The sequence below is a fragment of the Microtus oregoni genome, unplaced genomic scaffold (assembly GCF_018167655.1).
Source record: "Microtus oregoni isolate MIOR12 unplaced genomic scaffold, Mior012 000025F_ref0000491, whole genome shotgun sequence".
In the NCBI taxonomy this organism is placed as follows: Eukaryota; Metazoa; Chordata; class Mammalia; order Rodentia; family Cricetidae; genus Microtus; species Microtus oregoni.
Window position 1 is genome coordinate 9,837,283 of NW_024543084.1, and position 18,958 is coordinate 9,856,240.

Sequence of the window (18,958 nt, forward strand, 5' to 3'; positions counted from 1 at the left end):
GCTGAGCCCGCTGAAGGGGTGAGGGATAAGGCAGGGGCTTCCGAAGACCCTGAGCAGCTTCTAGAAGCAGACTTAGAACTTGTGTCCAAGATGGAAGCAGGCTGGGACGGAGGGCTGTCTAGGTGCCAGGCAGGCTGTGCCTCCTCCTCGCTGGCCACAGGAGCTGCTGAGATGAACTGAATTAGGGAGTGGCTCACAGTTGCTCACAGTTCCCACACCCCTCATAGTAGACTATCCCCGGAAGCAGTCCCAAACCGAAAAGATGGTCCAACAGAAGACACTAACAAGGGCGCTGGTACAAGTTACAGTCGGTGCTAACGTGCTCAGTCCTTTGATAACCCCTCGTAATTGTCCCAGCCCCTTCCCTACAGGTGGGTCATCATGTACCGATCCCTGAGTGTCTAGATTCAGTCTATACCACCTCAGTTATTGTTAGATCTGGTGGGTGGCTCTGTTTGGCTTGTTTTGAAGTTTTAGACTCAGACTATAGCCCCTGGGGCAGGGGAGGGGAGTCAGCAGGGTCCCCCATCCCACCCCAGCAGTATGGAAAAGCCTCACTTTGATCTAAGAACTGGTTTTGAATAGCCTCTAAGTGAAGACTTAAGGGTCTCTGAATAGCCCAGGGGTGGAGGTGAGAGTCCTATAGGGGTAGGAGTCTCACCTGGGGAAGCAGCCTCCTGGTCAGCTTCCAGGTGGGTGGAGGGGATGTCTGGGTTCTCCTGCTGAGAGGTTCCTCTCCTGCAAGCACACGGTGAAGTCCTGGCTGCTAGGGAAGGAGTCTTGCCTTCCCATTGCCTTTGCTCCAGGGCTCACAGTCAGCAACCCCCATGACACTCTTATGAACAGCCCTGGCCGCTCACCCACCATTGGAAGCAACCATTGCCACACAGGGGGTACCTGGGAGGGGGGTGGAGGGTGAGGGCAGTGGGAATGTGTGTGAGGGGGTGGGGGACATCTGACTACCTAGATCAGGTGACAGATGGAAACACTTTCAGACACCTGCGTCCCCCAGCTGTGTCTTGGGCCTTCACTGGGCAACAACTTAGATACCAAGAGGGAGTCAGAGCCAGTGGTGTACAGCTGGGCCCAGTTCAGGTGGGATGGGGGTGGGGTCTGGGTACTAAGAGATCCCAAAAGCTGACCAAGACTGTCTCTCTCCACGCGTCGGTGCCTTACCCTACCCACGTTCCACACCTTTGCTGCTCTGACTTCCAGTGTGCCTCTTCCTGGGGTTCCCCCTTTGGGCTTCTGGAAACATCCAGGCCTTGACTTGTTCTTTTTTCAGCCACCTGCAAGAAACACATTGGAAAAGTATGATACCCATTAGGGCCTCCCCCACCTCCTCTGTTGGGGATCAAAGGCTGTGCGCTTCCAGAGACAAAAAGGGTCCTTGAAGAGGGCCCCAAAGATCCCAATCATCAAACACCTCTGTCCACCCTGGGAAGACTTTCTGCTCACTCATTGAGTGCGAGGTGAAACCCATGGAAGCTGCAATTTGCAGAACCGCATGTAGTACCTGGAATGTCCTCTGAGCCCTCATCCCATGACAGCATCATGTGGTGTACAAGGCAGCCTCCAGAGGACACACAACAGGCCAACGCCCCCAGAGTCTGCAGACAGCACATGGCCACACCCTGACTCACTCTGGCTTCTTCACTTAGGGACTCTCCACACGGTCCATGCAAGCTCCAAGCATGGCTGTCCATAGGCTCTCTCTCCACTACCCAGGCTGCACTGGGCTTGGTCTGTAGGTGGCCTATGGGACAAACAGACCGTGAATACTGACATGTATAGATCTTGGTGTGGGGGTGACTCCCAGGAAAATTATCTGAAAATTCAAAATGGATGCAAGACTGGACTGTGGCATTTGATTAGTGTGAGTACCTAAAAGATGTGATCATGTGTTTCCCAAATTATCCTGTTAGATAGTTAGTGATATGAAGTCCTAGGGGGAGGTGAAGCACATAGAAAAATCATTTTAAATTTAAATCCAGTTGGTGGCACCCACCTTAAAACAAGAACGTGGGAGGCAGAGGGAGGCTGATCTCTATGAGTTCCAGGCCAACCTGGTTTATATAGTGAGACCCTTGTCTCAGAAAACAAACAAGAACTGTGTATCTCTCTTTCCCGCCTTTGGGGACCTCCCCTGGGTGGCTGGGAACCCTTGCCAGGGCTGTTCCTTTCCTTGTCTTAGCACTGTGCTGAGGCCCTTTAGTGCTGTGAGGGGATAGGCACTCAGGCAAGGGTAGGCCTTGGCCACGGCATGGTCTTCCATAGCAATCTAAAAGACCAGTCAAGTGGGCACAAAGCAGGGCACACAGAGTCAGGCTAGACCTCCGTATTCCTAGATCTGAGTCCTGCCTAGACCATGGTAGACTTTTGGGATCCTGAAGGCCCAAGGCCACTGGCCTATGGGACCAGAGCTATGTTGCCTTAAACTCTCATCCAGAGCCTGGGATGGAGGCTAAGGTGGCAGGGTCATTGCAGGTAGGACCGTGGACTCTCGAATGGCCATACTGGGGTGCTCCCAAGAACCTTGCAGGAGCCATCTTCTGACAAGACAGCAGCTAGCACCAGTCAGACAGCTGAATCCTGGACCATTCCTAACAAGCTCACCATCCAGGTACTTCCGTCCTCAGTCTCCTCTCCTGCAGGGTCGGTAATGAGTGTGCTCAGCTCAAGAGACAACTGGCTCCCTGGTGTGGTGTAAGTACTGATTGGCTTCAGTACGCGACAGCTAGCCTACACATGGCCACAGGGCAGAAGCCAGTGACATGAACGGCGAGGGGCACCAGGCCTAACAAATGTCCGCAGAGCCCTGAACAACAGCCAACAGAGGTGTGGCTTCAGCAGACAGGAAGGCCATGGAAATGTCCTCTGTATGTCCCCTGCTCACCCTGGTCACCTGTGGACTCCTGGGAAACCCCATCTGTCCCAACCCTCCTGGATAATCCTATTGCACTGGGAAGGGCTTGCTTCTTTCTATCCTAACTGACTTGGAATTCACTCTTTCCAGCCCCAGATACAAAGAGTGCCCTGGTGCCGCAGAGTCTGACAAGATTTGGCTTCTGAGGGTCGATGCTGAGTAGTGGGTGGAGGGGTGGAGCTTATGAACCTAGAGCTGCAATCCGGGGGTGGGGAACTCAGAGGTGGAACCAACTCACAGAGAGCCAGCCAAGCCTTGCCAGTCCCTCAATGTCAGTCCCAGGGCAAAGCCCCAGAGTGAGAAGTCACTCTCCCACTCCCTGAAGATCAGGAGTTCTGCCCTCAGGGAGGCCTCAGGGCAAGTGCATGGTTCAGAGAGTAAAGAATTTGATATGGATACAACTGGCGTCCGCTAATGAAGATGCTTCTGGCAGTGCTGCTTTCTAAGCTCTTGGAAACATCTAGATAAACCAAGCTAAAGCTGAAATAGCCAGATCAAGTATTGTCTTTAATGTCCCCAGAGGAGTAGCCAAGTCACCTCCCACAGGCAATGGAGTTGGCCAGTCTTCTAGCCAGGAAAGGGTCTGTGGTCTCGGGAAGGGGCCATGAGCATCCGTCCTCTTCAGCTTTCCCTGGGGACCTCCCTGTTCCTGCTTGACCGCTGGACACCAGACTTGGACAGGGTCCACTGGATGTGGAGGAAGCTCCTGGAAAGATCCACACAGGGATGGCCCACAGACAGTTTCCAGGGGCATTACCTGGAAGAAGCAGTTCCTCGGTCTCCTGTGGCTTCAGCTGAGAGACCGGGTTACCATCTTTCTCGACCTGTGTCAACAAGATAGAAGGGGAATCATGAATCCAGGAGCCACCTGAGGACAGAACTCCAAGGACTAGGATGATCAGGGCCACCAGCACCACGGGCGCTAGCTCATGGGCACCCAGGAGTCCCAACCAAGATCAAACTATAGACTGGGAGAATGGTATGGGAGGTGCCCCAAACCAGCAGGGCTGGGGAGAGGGACTTCCTGAGGGTTGCATACAGGAAAGGCTGAGTGTTTATGATGTTCAGAGTCCAGGGAGCTCGAGTGCAGCAGACCAGGGGGAGAGACACAAGGCTGTTTTCCAGGTCCTGAAAAACACAATTCCTGGGGTCACTCACGCTGATTAGCAAGTGTAGAACCCCGGACTTAAGATACGCCACATGGCTTGCTGCTTTGGAAGCTAGATGAGGCTCTCTACTGCTTTCCGCTGCTGCTCCCAACACCCTCCCCTCCACACCTGCCTCATATTCCGGTCATAATGTTGTCTAGTTTTCTGCCCCTGTGCCCAAACCTCTTCAGCATCACCAGACATAGATGCTAGTGTCTGGGGGGTGGGTAGCTCCACCATGTGTCCCCCAGACTGTGTGCTCAAGTATTCTGGGGTGCTCAACTCATAAGCTGAAAACCTGGGAACGAGAGCTTATTTGTAAGAGGGCCTTTGCAGATATAATAAGAATCTCTAGACAAGCCCATCTTAAAGTTGGGCAGGTCGTAACTCTAAAAGAAATGGGAGAGGGCTGGAGAGATGGCTCAGAGGTTAAGAGCATTGCCTGCTCTTCCAAAGGTCCTGAGTTCAATTCCCAGCTACCACATGGTGGCTCACAACCATCTGTAATGGGGTCTGGTGCCCTCTTCTGGCCTGCAGGCATACACACAAACAGAATATTGTATACATAATAAAAAAAAAAAACAGGAGAGGAAATGGACACAGGAGAAAAGAGACAGGCACAAGGAGACAGAGTCTGGAGACAACCTTAGATCTGGGGAACATCTGGAGCCAAAAGGAGCCAAAAGGACCTTGTCCTGGAGCCTTTGGAGGGAACATAGATTTTCCCCTTCTGGTCTCCAGAATGTGAGAGCACACATTTGCTTGAGTCATTCAGCTTGCAGAACTCCGAGTGGCAGCCTCCAAAAATGAATATGACATTTATCTCATCATGAGGAAGAGACTGAGGTCAGGGAGGGGGGAACATGGTGGAGGCAGAATGGAGCACAGGCCAAGTAGTCACACCAGCAGCCCGTGGACGGATGGAGCACAGGCCAAGTAGTCACACCAGCAGCCCGTGGACGGATGGAGCACAGGCCAAGTAGTCACACCAGCAGCCCGTGGACGGATGGGGGCAGAGAGTGCACCCTTATTTTCCTGGATTCTTCCTTGGGGGACAGAGAGCAAATCTACCAGGCCACAGCAAGATGGGGAGGGACAGCCAGGAATCATGTTAGACTGCGTCCTACTATGTTTCTGCCCTGAACCAGGAAAACGGACTCCCTTTATGCCAGGGAAGGGCATGTTCAGTCTCAGTCCTTGCCTGGCAGCAGGGGGACATGGCCAGGCCTTGCTGTTGATAGGTTTGTGTTCTGACAGTCCCAGGCCTGCAGTGATGGGCAGCCACATTAACTCTGAGCAGCTGCTCCTGCCTGGATCTCTCTGCAGTAGGACAGCCTGCCTGGGCAATTTCCTGTGACATCCCATGTCTGTGTCTCCGAGGGTTGAGGGGCAGGTCCAATGGGCACTTGGCTACAACTCAGATGTGCCCAGGGAGGCCTGGGTATCCCAGGTCACACACTGGCCTGATGGCCTGGTACGTAGGACTGTCTCACCCCAAGCTTAATGTTGCCCCCACAGAAGGCTGGCGCTGAAAGATTGAGCAATTTTCTGTTCTGGACTACCTTGGCTGTCATGTCCACTCTCCACAGATGGGCTTCCAGTCCCCGGTGTGACACCTGCCCACTTCAGCCTCTGAGGCTGCAGGAGCTTATCTGTAGCTGAAGTTGTCTGGGGAGGTGCCACTTCCTTCTGCTCTGGAGAAAGGCTGCAGGACAAGACACAGCAGACTAGATGTGAGTGGACCTCCAGCTGCTCCAGCCAGGGTGCCCATCCCTGACCACAAGACTCAGCAAGTCCTTGTCCCTAGAACCACCTTGAGCTACATCCAGGGGCAACTGGACCAGTGGCCAAGCAGAAGACAGGGTCCTGGTCCCTCTTCACTCAGCAGCTTCCCAAGCAGGGCCTGGGCCTCAGATGGAGCAGCTTGCTATGGGGCATAGATGGGGGCCTAGGAGCCTCTGGTCCTTTTCCTTGTTGCCTGGGCCCACCATCATGTGTGAACCAGTCAGCCTGCCCCTTAGGGCCCTGGGGAAACTCTAGAGGTTCAAAAGGGAGGGCTCTGCCTAGGGGCAGCTTCTGGGTCCTGGCAGTTTCACCAACATCAAGTGCTGTAGGTTCATTCAGGGCCTGGAACAGGCATGCTATCCTGGCCCAGTCTGTACTCTGCTGACAGGCACAGAGAGGAGGGTCCAGAGTGACTGTTCTTGCCAAGGCTGTTGAGAGGTACCAGAGAAAGCTCTAGAAGATCTTCTCTCTTGCAGGCCAGCCCGAGGGAGGTGATTCTATCCCCAACCCCACCCTCAAGGTGGAGGGAAGAAGCCCAGGAACTAAGCACTAGGGCCTGGGTGGTAATAGCCTTCCCAGGACTGGCAGTGGGTGCCTGGGGAAGAGGGGACTGCCAGGATGAGAACCATCCACAGATCACTCCGCCCCGACAGTGCTGCTGGGTGGAGCACAGTGTTTCCTGCTGCGGACTAGCACTTTAACTGTGTACAGGCTGTTACGTTTGTTTACCCTGCGTCTGTTTAATGTTGTAAAGATATGCTGCATTTGTTCATGTAAAGATGTGTTGCTTTGTCGGCCTAAGGAACTTGATTACTTGATTGGTCTAATAAAAAGCTGAGCTGCCAATAGCAAGGCAGTGGAGGGATAGGAGGGACTGGCGGACAGAGAGGGGAGAGGGAGGGAGGGAGGGAGAGAGAGAGAGAGAGAGAGAGAGAGAGAGCGCGCGCGAGCCTGGGCCAGCCAGGCAGCTGCCAGCCAGGAGGAAGCAGTGAAAGTAAGACATACAGAATGAAAGAAAGGTAAAAAGCCCCAAGGCAAACCGTAGACAAAGAGATAAGAGAAGCAGGTTAAATTAAGTTCTAAGTAGGGGGAGGGGGAGAGAAAAGGGAGGTGGGGAGGAGGCGGAAATTTTTAATAATAAAAAAAAAAGAACTCAAAAAAAATTAAGTTCTAAGAGCTAGTGGGATGAGCATAAGATAAGGCCAAGCATTCATTCATTAATAATAAGTTTCTGTGTCCTGCTTTATGGACTGGTGGTCTGAGAAAGCCTGCTACAGTTTCCAGCATGGGGAAGCCACTATAGGGAAAGGCCTGCTGCTCCTTTCACCCATCTGTGGTCAAGGGACACTCTTCATGTCTCTCCTCCGAACACAGGCAGGAACCTCATCCCCTTTTGCTGCAAAATGGCCAGGCCTCAAAGAAAGTCCAGCTGCTGCTGGCCATAGAACAGCTCCTACAGTCCCAGAGGCTGGAGTGGTCACACACATGCTTTCTGCTGCCCCAAGCCAGGCTGTCTGTGTGTTCTGTCATCCTACGCCCCACAGAGTGCTCTAGGGAGCGTCATGTGCCCATATCCCTCAACCACAGAGCCAGTAACTGTGGCGGCTGTTTGATCTGTCCTGGAGTTCAGGGCAGGTCTGGTCCTCCCACGCCCTTCTACCCACCCCGCCCCCCCCCATCCTCCTGGAGTTCAGGGCAGATCTGGTCCTCCCATGCCCTTCTCCCCCCATCCTCCTGGAGTTCAGAGCAGGTCTGGGCCTCCCATGCCCTTCTACCCCGCCCCCCATCCTCCTGGAGAAGTTCAGGGCAGGTCTGGTCCTCCCATGCCCTTCTACACGCCCCCCATCCTCCTGGAGTTCAGGGCAGATCTGGTCCTCCCATGCCCTTCTACCCCCCCATCCTCCTGGAGGAGTTCAGGGCAGGTCTGGTCCTTCCATGCCCTTCTCCCCCCATCCTCTTGGGAGCTCAGGGCAGGTCTGGTCCTCCCATGCCCTTCTACCCCCCCATCTTCCTGGGAGCAGCGGAGTGAAATGGATCCATGCAGCAGAAAACAAATATACGAAAGGCTTGTCATGGTATGTGCCAGAGCCATCTTCCCTCACTCCCACTCTCCCCCACTCACTCTGAAACTTTCAAGCTGTCTGAGAGTTCCTGGGGGTTGTGGCTTTGGGGGCTCCCAGGTCTGTGTTCCTCTGTTTTCTGATGTGTGTCAGAGACCCCTTCCCAGGCGACCTTGACGCTGGAGCTGGAACTCTAGGAAAAATAGCACAGGGCAAGCCTGGGATAGCCACCTTCAGCTGGTGCCCTCTACAGAAAAGCAGGGGGGCAGGAGCACATGGCAGCGGCCACCGCAGGACACCCTTACCACTGTAGATACAGTGGGCACCAGCTGGGACAAGCTGCCCCGTCCCTTACCAGGCCTAGACACCTGCTGATAGGTACAGACAGAAGATAGAGCTTGCTTTCCTGCCCAGAGTTGCCAAGAGGCATAGAGAACTCTAGAGTCAGGTAGTCCGGAGCCCCCTCTCCTGAAGGTTGGCCTGTGGCAGGTGCTTCAGAGATGAGGCCATTGTCTTCCTGCTTACAGAGTTAGGGGAACACAGAGTGCCCAAGGGTCCCTTGCCCTCATCTGTATTCCCTCTCATGCTCTTATCCGGGTGAAAGGAGCAGGGACTCAGCTCCACAGACACAGTGGGTACTTTGTCTGAGTGGCCTCTCCAGCACACCCAGGCCTGCTAGGGACACAGAGGTCCCCATTGCTACTGCTGGCCTATCTGAGTGGTACCTGGGCCTCCTCGAACTAGATCATTACCCCTCCACCTCCACCCACCAGGCTCTCCTCCTCCCACAGGGCCTTTCTTCTCCCCCTGGTCTGTAATAACTGCCATAGCTTGGAAGCCTGGCTCCTCCCCCAGGGCCCCCGGCAGGTCATCTTCTCCCTCAACACCATCACCCTGTTCCAGACCCTTTCCACCTAGAGTGGCAGGTGGGACACAAAGGGACCAAGCGAAGATGCTGGGAGCGCCCACCTGCAGCCGCTGGGTCCGGGCCTGGAGCTCCTGACGCAAGTGAGCCACAGACCTCTGCACATCGAGGATAGACTGCTGGTGCTGCAGGAGCTGCTTTCTGTCACGGTGCAGGGACGCGTACACCTTCTTCAGGTACTGGATTTCCCTCTGAAGTTCCGGAGGAGAAAATTCCAGTTAGGACACCGGGGCAGGGAGGGGACGCCCAGGGGCCTCTGCCTCTCATGCTGCCTGACGACCCACCTCTCCTCTCCCAGGCCTTTTGCCTGGCCCTCCCTGCTCAGCCTCTTAGCTTTTGCTCTCCTCTGGGTTTGGTCTGGGCAGGAGGGAACCCATGAAGCTGGGGTACTCATGCACCAATGACTTCCATATGGAGTTCTCTCTCCCTATTCCCCCTCCTCCCCTCCCCCCCAGGTGTTGGCTACTGCCTTGCCTCTGTACCACCCTTTTATTATAAAAGTCTCGCCAAGACTTCGGAAACAGACACTGCTCTACAGTGGGAACTTGAAACTCCCAGAGGCTAAGCGACTTGTCGCAGGCCACAGTTAGCAGGAGGTTAAGCGTGGTTTAGACCCAGGGATGTAGGGCCATGTGCCACTTAGATTTGCAGTCCTCTGACCGTGGGCTCTTCCAGGCCCCATAGAGTTGTAAGCATTACTGGAGGGTGGCAAGAGCTCAAGGACGTTCTGGGACACAGGGGCATTCTGGTGCCCCCACTGGGAGGGCTGCAGGCCTGCTTCTGTGTGACCGTTCCTTGTCCGTGCCTACCCGTTCCTTCTCAAGCCTGCTGAGGGCTTGTTGTTGCTTCTCCCACAAAGTGGCCCGTGCCGCTTCGCGCCCCTTGAGCCCCAGACACCTAGGGAAGGGAAAAAGCCACAGGCAGTCTTGAGAGTCTCTCCAGATTGGGAGATCCACAAAGCAGGACCAGGCAGCTCCAGCAGCCAGGTACACCTAGATGTCCCCCAACTGAGCAGAGTCTGGGAGCCCCAGGGGCCTCAGCCTGGGCTGTCAATCATCCCTCCCAGCATGTTGATGACTGTCTCATAGTCAAGGGTGTGAAGGCCTGAGGTGATGAAGTCTCCCACCTGCAGACTACATCCAGACAAGGGGTTCCCCACTGATAGATAGTAAGGACATGTCATGCCCAGGGTGGTGGTGGGCTGTGAATAGAGGAACCCCCAGAGGCCAGCCTCAGCAAGGCCAGAGGATTCTGGATTCGTTTCATTTATATATGAAAGTCCTATATCTAAGAAATCACTCTAAGGAAAAAGTTTCTCGGAAGTCATAATAGCAAAACATTGGCTACATAGCGAATGTCTGTAATTAGAGACGGGCCAAGGGAATGCTGATGGCCTGCAATGCCCATGTGCTGGCACGTATGTGGTGACGTGAGGCTTCCTGGCATGCAGCAGCGTGCGAAGCCTAAGCCCCCAGCAACACTCTGGAACACTCTGAAAATACTGCAGACACTACAGAGACAGGGACCGTGGCTGCTCGTTTAGTCTTTTGGGGACACTTACTATCTTCCCTAAATTTCTCCAAATGCCTATCACTGCCTGGATCACTTCAGTCATCTTTCTGTGTCGTCTGTGTCTGTGTGTGGGTAAGAGGGTGGGCACGTGGAGGGGGTGGGCACATGGACTGGGGTGGGCACGTAGACTGGGTGGGCACGTAGACTGGGTGGGCACGTGGAGGGTGGGCATGTGGACAGGGGTGGGCACGTGGAGGGTGGGCACGTGGACAGGGGTGGGCACGTGGAGGGTGGGCACGTGGACAGGGGTGGGCACGTGGACGGAGTGGGCACGTGGATGGGGGTGGGCACGTGGACGGGGTGGGCAGAACCAACCACACATTGAGCTCACCCTATCTGATGCTCCAGGCAGGCCAGCTCCGCACGGGCTTTTTCCTCCAGCGCCATTTCACGCAGTCGGAGAACTGCAGCCTGGTGCTGGGCACGCAGCTCTTCGTCTCTCAGACTCTGCTCCAGCATCGCAATAGTGAAGCGGTGGAAGGTCCTGGACCTTTCTGTTCCTGGCTCTGGTCTCTCTATGTCCCGCTGCAGAGACACAGACCAACCCAGTTTTGTCACTACAAATTCCTCTCAAGGGCTGGGAGCGGTCCCAACTCTCAGGAAGATGCTACAGACTCCAAGAAGTCCTCTCTAAACGCCCACCAGCTTATCCCCCTCACAATGCTCCCTTCCAGGCAAGGCACCCCTTCCTGACTGTAAGCTCCCAGAGGGCAGGCAGGGTCCTCATCATCCTGGACTCACGCCCATCCCAAGCTTGGCAGGACACTTGTTGATGCTCTGCAGGGTTTTAGCAAGGCAAGCTGGGCTGTGCACTGTCCTATCCAAAGCACCCTGTTGGCATGCAGGTCCTCAGCTATCACCCAGGGTGAGAGGAAGAGTTGGGGTAGCTACCAGCTGCAAGGATGGACACTGGGATGACGGGGTGACCCTTCCCAGATCAGGGCCAGTGGGGACCCACTACCCACCACCAGTATTATGTAACCTTAAAGTCATGCCCCATTCTTTTTTTTAAAAAATATTTATTTATTATATTATGTGTATAGCATTCCTTCCACGTGTGCCTGCAAGCCAGAAGGGGGCGCCAGGTCTCATTATAGATGGCTGTAAGCCACCATGTGGTTGCTGGGAATTGAACTCAGGACCTCTGGAAGAGCGAGCAGTCAGTGCTCTTAACCACTGAGCCATCTCTCCAGCCCCTCATGCCCCATTCTTTGTACCTTGTAGGTGGTTCTGTCTGAAGGGAAGAACTTGGTTAGTGCCAGCTGGGGGGGGGCTGGGTCCTGCTGCACCGGCTCCAAGACAGAAAACAGGCCTTGGTGGGGTCCTGAGGGAACCATTAACATGTGCTTAGGGCCTTTCCTAAGGAGGGCCTCTCAAATGAAGTATGTCCGAGGCAAGAACATACTTCATGCATCTACACACAACCTCTGACACACAGCTTCCCACCAGATCACAAGGCAATACTGGAAGGGACTGGTGGCCTCTTGTTTCCTAAACTGAAACTCCGAAATGGAACCCACAATTGTACACAGGACCAGACCAAACACAAGGTTCTCAGAATAACAGCCCTTGCTCTCACACACAGAAGGAGACACCGAGGCCAGAGGGGATGTCCCAAGTCGAGTACTAAGTTGGCACAGAGACACACAGAGACCAGACTCCCTGCTTACCCAGCTCCCTTGCTGCTGACCCCTGCCTACCACCCTGCTATGGTGAGTTTCATAGAGTAGGTGCCCCTCACCTTCACCCCCTGAGACAGGGTTTCTCTGTGTAACAACCTTGGCTGTCCTGGCATCTGCTCTTGTAGATCAGACTGGACTCGAACTCAAAAAGATCCGCCTACCTCTGCCTCATAAGTGCTGGGATTAAAGGCATGCACTACCATGCCTGGCATAACAATGCACATTTATAATCAATCCCAGCACTTGGGAGGCAGAGGCAGGAGGGTCGGAAATTTAAGGTAATCTTGGCTAACAGTGAGTTCCAGGCCAGACTAGGAGACCCAAGGCGAGATGCAAGCATAGTATCCCCATGCCCGCAAAACAAACAAACAAACAAACAAACAAAAATAACAACAAAAACAAAAATCCACAACTAAACTTACATACAAAGTGGACTCTAGGACAAAGCACACTCCAGAAGTGTCTCCATATCAAAAGGGTCAGTTCATCAAGAGCTCGTCAGAAACCTAAACGTTTACGTGCTATAGCACTAATCGAACTGCCCAGGGGTCTAGACAACCTTCCAATCTGAAGGTTCCGTAGTGTGTCTCCCAGCCAACAATAGTAGAAACAAAGAAGAAAAGTCACGAACATGTGGTGGGTCTGAGCAATTCTGTCACCAACTGGTAACAGACTGTTCCACCCAACAGAGAGTATGGCATATCCCAGCAAAAGCCTGAGTGTGGAGATCATCAAAAGTCTACAAATGGGGCTGGAGAGATGGCTCAGAGGTTAAGAGCACTGACTACTCTTCCAAAGGTCCTGAGTTCAATTCCCAGCAACCACATGGTGGCTCACAACCATCTATGATGAGGTCTGGTGCCCTCTTCTGGCATGTGAACATACGTGGAAGGAATGTTGTATACATAATAAATAAATAAATCTTTAAAAAAAAAAAGTCTACAAATGTACTTTATGGCCACCAGAAATCAGCAGAGGGGCCAAGCTTTCCAGGGAAGTAGCTGTGTCAGGCTGGGGGTGAAGCTATAGGCTGGCATACCTAGCTCCACGAGGCTCAAAGCTCATCTGGGAGGTTTTACAAGGTTCTTAGCCCTGCTCTACCCCTTAACTGCCAGCACACATCACACAGGACGCTCACCTGCAGAAGCTGCCCTTGCCTCCTCAGGGTGCTTCAAGGACTCCGTGTTGTCTCTTTGTGGGAAGGGTGGTGATCTGAAGGGCCAGGAAACCACCAAAGGTCACTGTCACTGCCAGCACCTGAAACCTGAATTTAAGCCTGCCCTCGCCCTCCTCTACCCTGTGGGGTGGCATCTGGTCCCAGCCTTGGCCTCACCTGGATTTGGTCGTCACCGTGTTGAGAGACGGTGTACTCGTTGTCACTGTGTTGAGAGACGGTGTACTCGGCTCTAGGCCACCACACGTCTGCTGCTGTTCCAGCTTCAAATCCTTTTCTGGCTTTTGCTGGACTAGGGGTTTCTCCATCCGCTGCTGCAAGGAAAGAATCTGATGTTGCAGAGCGTGAGAGAGGAGGTTTCACAGCCAGCTAGGCCAGGCTGGATCCCAGAATCAGGCAAGAGAGGCATACTGGGGTTTGTATATCACACACACCATAGATTATAAACTCTGAGCTCCAACAGAGACCTCGCTGCTCAGGGCCTAACAGACCCCAGCCTGGGATGAGTGGGAAGCAACGACCCCTATCTGTGACCCAGGTCTGGAACCAGCCATGGGCACCCCAGTGTGGGTGTTTTCAGGACGTTAGTGGCCAAAGCTTCCAGTCCCTTCAAACAAGTCCAGGGCCCCCAATTCATGTGGCTTTGTACTCCCTCCTAGACTAGTGGTGCCTCTCTGTATCCATGCGATGGTGCCCACTTTAGAAGGACCTCAGCCTGGGTGGGGTGGGGTAGAAGGGACATTGGGAGGCGAAGCACACCAGTTAAAGCCCCAGAAGGGGCATCCCACTGACCGTCAGCTGGTGTTTGAAGACAAGCTCATCTAGCGCCATCTGCGTCTCCCATACCTCCTGCTCTGTCCGCTGTCTCAGAAGGGCCAGCGCCTGCTCCTGCTTCTGCTGGTCCAGCTGTCATGAGAACCCATACCCCACGGTTCACCTGTGCCTTGTTGGCGACAGACTATGAGGATCACGTTGGTAGATCCCACACCTGGGCAGGGCCTGCCTCTCTTAGCGAATGACTACTCTTTCTACCTGGGACTTCCCTATCCGGGTTGAGTACCAGGGGTGGGGGCTGCTTCTAAACCCTCAGCTCTGTGTTTTGGATCCTTTTACTCAGCCTCATGCAACGGCTGCTCACAGCTAATCTCCAAACAGAATATGCCTAAAGGGGACACAGCTGTCATTGGCCTAGTATCATGGGGCAGGACATACCTTCAGTGACTGGAGAAAGTCCAAGGATTTCAGCTGGAAATTGGTCAGGTGCCCTCCAGAATGTGGCCCCTTGGGCTCCTGTTGACCTGCGGACCACGGAGGAGGGCACCTGAGTGGCAGGTATGCTCTGAGCCTCTCTCCTGGTTGAGCCTCAGCACTCACAGCTTCTTGGCCTGCAAGGAAACTCAGGCCAGAGGCCGGGAGGGAAAGCCCACACGACGCAAGAACTGCACTGGTAGCCAGCACTTCAAGAAGGGCCCCTTCCCTGAAGCCCTTCGAAACGGCATGGCTGCCACATGGCTGTATTCCCTCTCTCAAGCTGGCTGTGCCTCCCTCTTTCCACCATTCATTTCAGAAGCAGGAATCGAGTTAGCATAGGTGACAGGAGCCACCAGACAGACCCAGGTACCAGTCTCAGCTCTGTCCTGCACTTTCTAGAGGACCCTAGATCACTGGCCAAACAGAGCCTTTGTGTGTGGAGGGGATACAGCTTACCCATGTAAGGATTCCACAATAGCTTAACAGGGCCCGAAGGTCACGGTGGTTGACAGTGGTGCTCAGGTGGGTATGTGTTACAGAGGCGAGTCCAGCGTGCTCCTTGGAATTCTAGGGTGTTCCCCCTTAGATTACAAAGTCTCCAAGGGTAGCAGAGCAGGCTTCTCCCCCCCCCCCCCATGGCCAAGGCTCTACACACTGCTGGTGTTCACTACCCTGTAGGGGGTTCCACCAGGGGAGCTCTGGGGAAGAGCTGAGTTCAGGGGTTGGCTCTGTTCCCTCCTGACCTTATCCTTATCCTCAGCCTCATTTCTGCTAAGAGTTAGCTGTTAGGGGAGGGTTCAGAGGATGGTTGACTTGAACCCTTTGGCCTGGATGAGAGGGCCTTCCTGACAGCCCTCGATGGCCCTCAGTCACTGGCTAGTCATGATAGAGGGAAGGCTACAGAGAGACTCTCAATCCTCTGCCCAAGGAGAACCATCCTCCCTGGCAGACTGCATGTCATCACGGACAGAGAAGGAGCAGAAGAAAAGCTGTGAACAACAGTTACACAATCCCTGGGTATTACCACTGACAGAAAAGATCAGACGGTAGCAGGGTGCAGCCACAAGACATACAACGAGCACTCGAGGACTCTTGGAGGACCCCTGTGTAATTGGGCACAATTCTTGGGTTGACTGAGTTCCAGTTCCTTTGGAGAAGAAGAGGTTTCACTACTATGTCCAGGCCCTTGAGGATTCTAAGGCCAGAGCAGGTGCCCAACTCCATCATCCTTCCACGGACCTAAAGACTGAAGCCCAAAGCCTCTAAGCCATGCATCTGAGGGGGTATCTCCTAGTCTTCTTGGGCCATACCGGCACCCCACAGGCCACAGACTGCCTGTCCCTGAGCACTGACCTGTGACCCAGAAGAAAACTAGGTCAGCCCCCAGCTGAGATCACCATGGGCCTTAATCCCTAACTCTCCTCAAAAGACAGTTAGGAGCCCCCAGAATTCAGCACCTCCTAAAGCCAGTACTGCGGGACCCAGTAAGAGCCAGTACTGCGAGACCCAGTAAGATGGCCTCATGAGTGCCCAGCACCCACTGCAGCCGGTTGATGGCAGGAAGGACAATGACAGTAAGTGCTTAGACTCTGGTTTCTCTGCCACCCCCTCCCCCGTGGAGTCGCTGAGCCTGAGGGTAGAGCTTTGCCCCCAGAGAAGCAGCGAAAGGCACAGATGGTGTTTATTTTGGTACATTTAGGGGCTCCAAGTTAGACGTCAAAACCTGTGTATAAGAGGAAGAAAGAAAGAAAAAAAAAACCTGGGTGTGGTGGCCTGCACATGTAATCCCAATGTTTCAGAAATGAGCGAGAGCAGAGCCTGGGCTCACCAGACAGTCAGGCTAGCCTGTGTGGCGAGTCCCAGCCAACGAGATACTCTGTCTTAAAAACCAAGCTGGGAGTGTCTGAGGAATTATTACCCAGGTTGGCTTCTGGCCTCTACATATGCATATGAGCATGCTCTCTCTCTCTCTCTCCTCTCTCTCTCTCTCTCTCTCTCTGTCTGTCTATCTCTCTCCATAAAACATAACATTTTCTGTCCCACCTCTTCACAGTTCCAGGTCTTGACAGCCTATATCCCCCATCAACAGACATCCCACTGAGCAGGGATGTCCGGGTATTGAAGTTCAGAAAGCTCCACTGGACAACGCTGCTTGTATAAACTAAAGACTGGAACTCTCGTTGCCGTTCCCGTGACCGACCAGCACTTCTGCTCAGGGAACGGCAAATGAGGCTGAGGGATAGAGCAGGCTACCCCCCCACACACACACCCCGGTAAGGAGAGGGCCACCTTGCTGTGATTAGGAATTGCTCTTGACTCCCACACAAAAGCAGACCCTGCCCAGTCAGTCTGGAGGAAGAGAGCGTATAAACCCAGTCCCGGGTGGGCAGAGCCCAGGGTATTCTGGAAATCTCACTGACTCTCTGGGCTACACTTTCTGTCGAGAGATAGGGTTTTCCCCTGATTTAAATGATTTTTCTCAAATTTATGTAAACATTTAGTAGCCATGGTAACAGAATAACTGATGAAGCCTTATCTATAAAGCAGTGAAGCCTTACACTAAAGTCAGGAATGGACTGATTATAGAGGGGAGGGCTGGCCCTTATCTATAAGGTGGTGAAGCCTTACACTAAAGTCAGGAAATGGACTGATTATAAGAGGGAGGCTGGCATGTGAGGGTAGAGCTTTAGGTGTTTACCTTGGGTTCCATCTGCAGTACCCCATAAACAGGGTCTGGTTGTACATATCTGTTATCCCATCTCTTGGGAAACAGAGGCAACAGAATCAGAAGTTTAAGGTCACCCATGGCTACACAGTGGGTTAAATAAAGGCTACCCTGTCTCAAAAGAAAAGAAATGAGTACCAAAGGGAGGGTTAGCTCTGTGGCCTTCTGCTGCGATGGGGTAGCAGGAACCCACAGGAGTGCTCTTAACTCCCCACCTTCTGAACCATGAGCCCACACTTCCCTGTTCATCGAAAGTCCAGCTTGTTAGAGCAGCCACCCAGAAACAGGCTGGAGATCCAAGGAACACCGTCAACTGGGCAGGCTCTGGAGTCATTCAGGAGACAAGTCTCAGCAAACCTGTGGGGTCTATCCAGAGTGGGCTAACTGAGGTGAGAGACCCACCTTGACTGTGGGTCCTAACATCTCTACCAGTTATCTCTGGACCAAGCACCAGCATCTGCCATCTCTGCATCCTAACTGCTGATGCTATGTGACCAGCTGCTCCGAGCGCCTGCCACTTGGCTCTCCACTATGACAGTCTCTACCTTTGATAACTTTTTTCCCTTGGGTTTAATTCCAGTCAGGCATTCTGTCACAGCGATGAGGCGAGTAACTAAAAAAAAAAAAAAAATCAACCAGGGCCTTCTCTGGCCGAGGATCTCCACAAATGCCCTTCCTGCCTCTCCTGACCCCGAAGTCTCACCTGCCATCTCCTGGTGCCCCCAAAATGTAGATTTTGCTGGGATAGAGGCTTGAGCTCTGATCAATGTCAGGTGTGAGGTCATGCTCAGTCAGTATGGCAGGAGCAATAAGTCTGTGGACCTCTGAGGTTTTACTGTAGCCCTAGAGCCTAGGAGGGTTGCCAGCTCTTGCCTGAAGGCCCCCAGATATCCTACCCTAAGAGAAAGAGTCCCCCAGGTCCAGGGGCCAGAAGACTCCACCTGCTGGTTCTCACATTGTGTAGAGCTGGTAGCCCCTCAACACACACACACACACACTCAGCTCACACATATGAGTTGACTCACACCTATCAGCTATGTCCATAGCTCTGAACCCAATATGAGACACTCCTCACCCACCCTGCTGCCGCTCTACCTTGGAGGTTAAGCCTGGGCCTTTCTCAGGCCTTGATGCCTATCCTACAATCCCCTAGGGTCACTCTGATTGAGGAGTCCGGGCAGAGCTAAGGGTCACATTTAATGTTTCTCTAAGACAGGCGTGATCACTTTTGTTGTTGCTGTTTGCTTTGGTTTCATTGTGCAGTACTGGGAACTGAACCCACGGCATCATACATGCTAGGCAAGCACTTTACGCTTGAGCTGTATCTCCAGCACCGTTTACCTATTGTGTGTGTGTGTGTTTGCACCTTTGTTACTTGTTTGGTCGTTAGGTCTCACTGTGCATCCCAGGCTGGCCTGGAACTCTGTCTTACCCAGGCTGGCCTTACATTTGTGATCCTCTTCCCTCAGTCTCCTAAGGGATATGTTACTACCATATTCAAAACCTTTTTTCTGCAGAAAATAAGCAGATAGCAACGAAAGAGTGAACAGAGTCTCAGGCTTGTTCAAACCTGGCACCCATCTCCTGGCCATTCTGTGCAGGAAGACTTCCCCTGCAGCCTAGAGACCGCTACCCAGATGCACCCTGAGGGCAGGTAGGCTCCCCCAGGATTCTGTGGCTACTGTGGTCAGCAAGAGGATGCCTCGTACC

General features: G+C 53.5%; 1 protein-coding gene across 1 annotated transcript; it reads right to left on the reverse strand.

Moving 5' to 3' along the window:
- Positions 1 to 1,653: 1,653 nt before the first annotated feature.
- Positions 1,654 to 10,022, reverse strand: Ccdc187 (coiled-coil domain containing 187). Its single transcript, XM_041674910.1, has 9 exons — positions 9,982 to 10,022; positions 9,654 to 9,741; positions 8,889 to 9,035; positions 8,275 to 8,436; positions 7,982 to 8,112; positions 5,637 to 5,779; positions 3,966 to 4,054; positions 3,464 to 3,750; positions 1,654 to 1,756 (listed from the first exon to the last, which is right to left on the reverse strand). The coding sequence occupies exons 1-9, from the start codon at positions 10,020 to 10,022 to the stop codon at positions 1,654 to 1,656; spliced, it is 1,191 nt and encodes a 396-aa protein (XP_041530844.1).
- Between the last annotated feature and the right edge of the window lie 8,936 nt (positions 10,023 to 18,958).

What these genes read in the sequence shown, in the direction of transcription:
- Ccdc187 (XM_041674910.1), bottom strand. Translation starts at nt 10,022, where the DNA reads ATGTCCTTACTATCTATCAGTGGGGAACCCCTTGTCTGGAT. An exon ending in GCAGGCTTGAGAAGGAACGG is followed by an intron (nt 9,036 to 9,653) that starts GTAGGCACGGAC and finishes CCGGAACTTCAG; the next exon opens with AGGGAAATCCAGTACCTGAA. An exon ending in TCAGCAGGTGTCTAGGCCTG is followed by an intron (nt 8,113 to 8,274) that starts GTAAGGGACGGG and finishes TATTTTTCCTAG; the next exon opens with AGTTCCAGCTCCAGCGTCAA.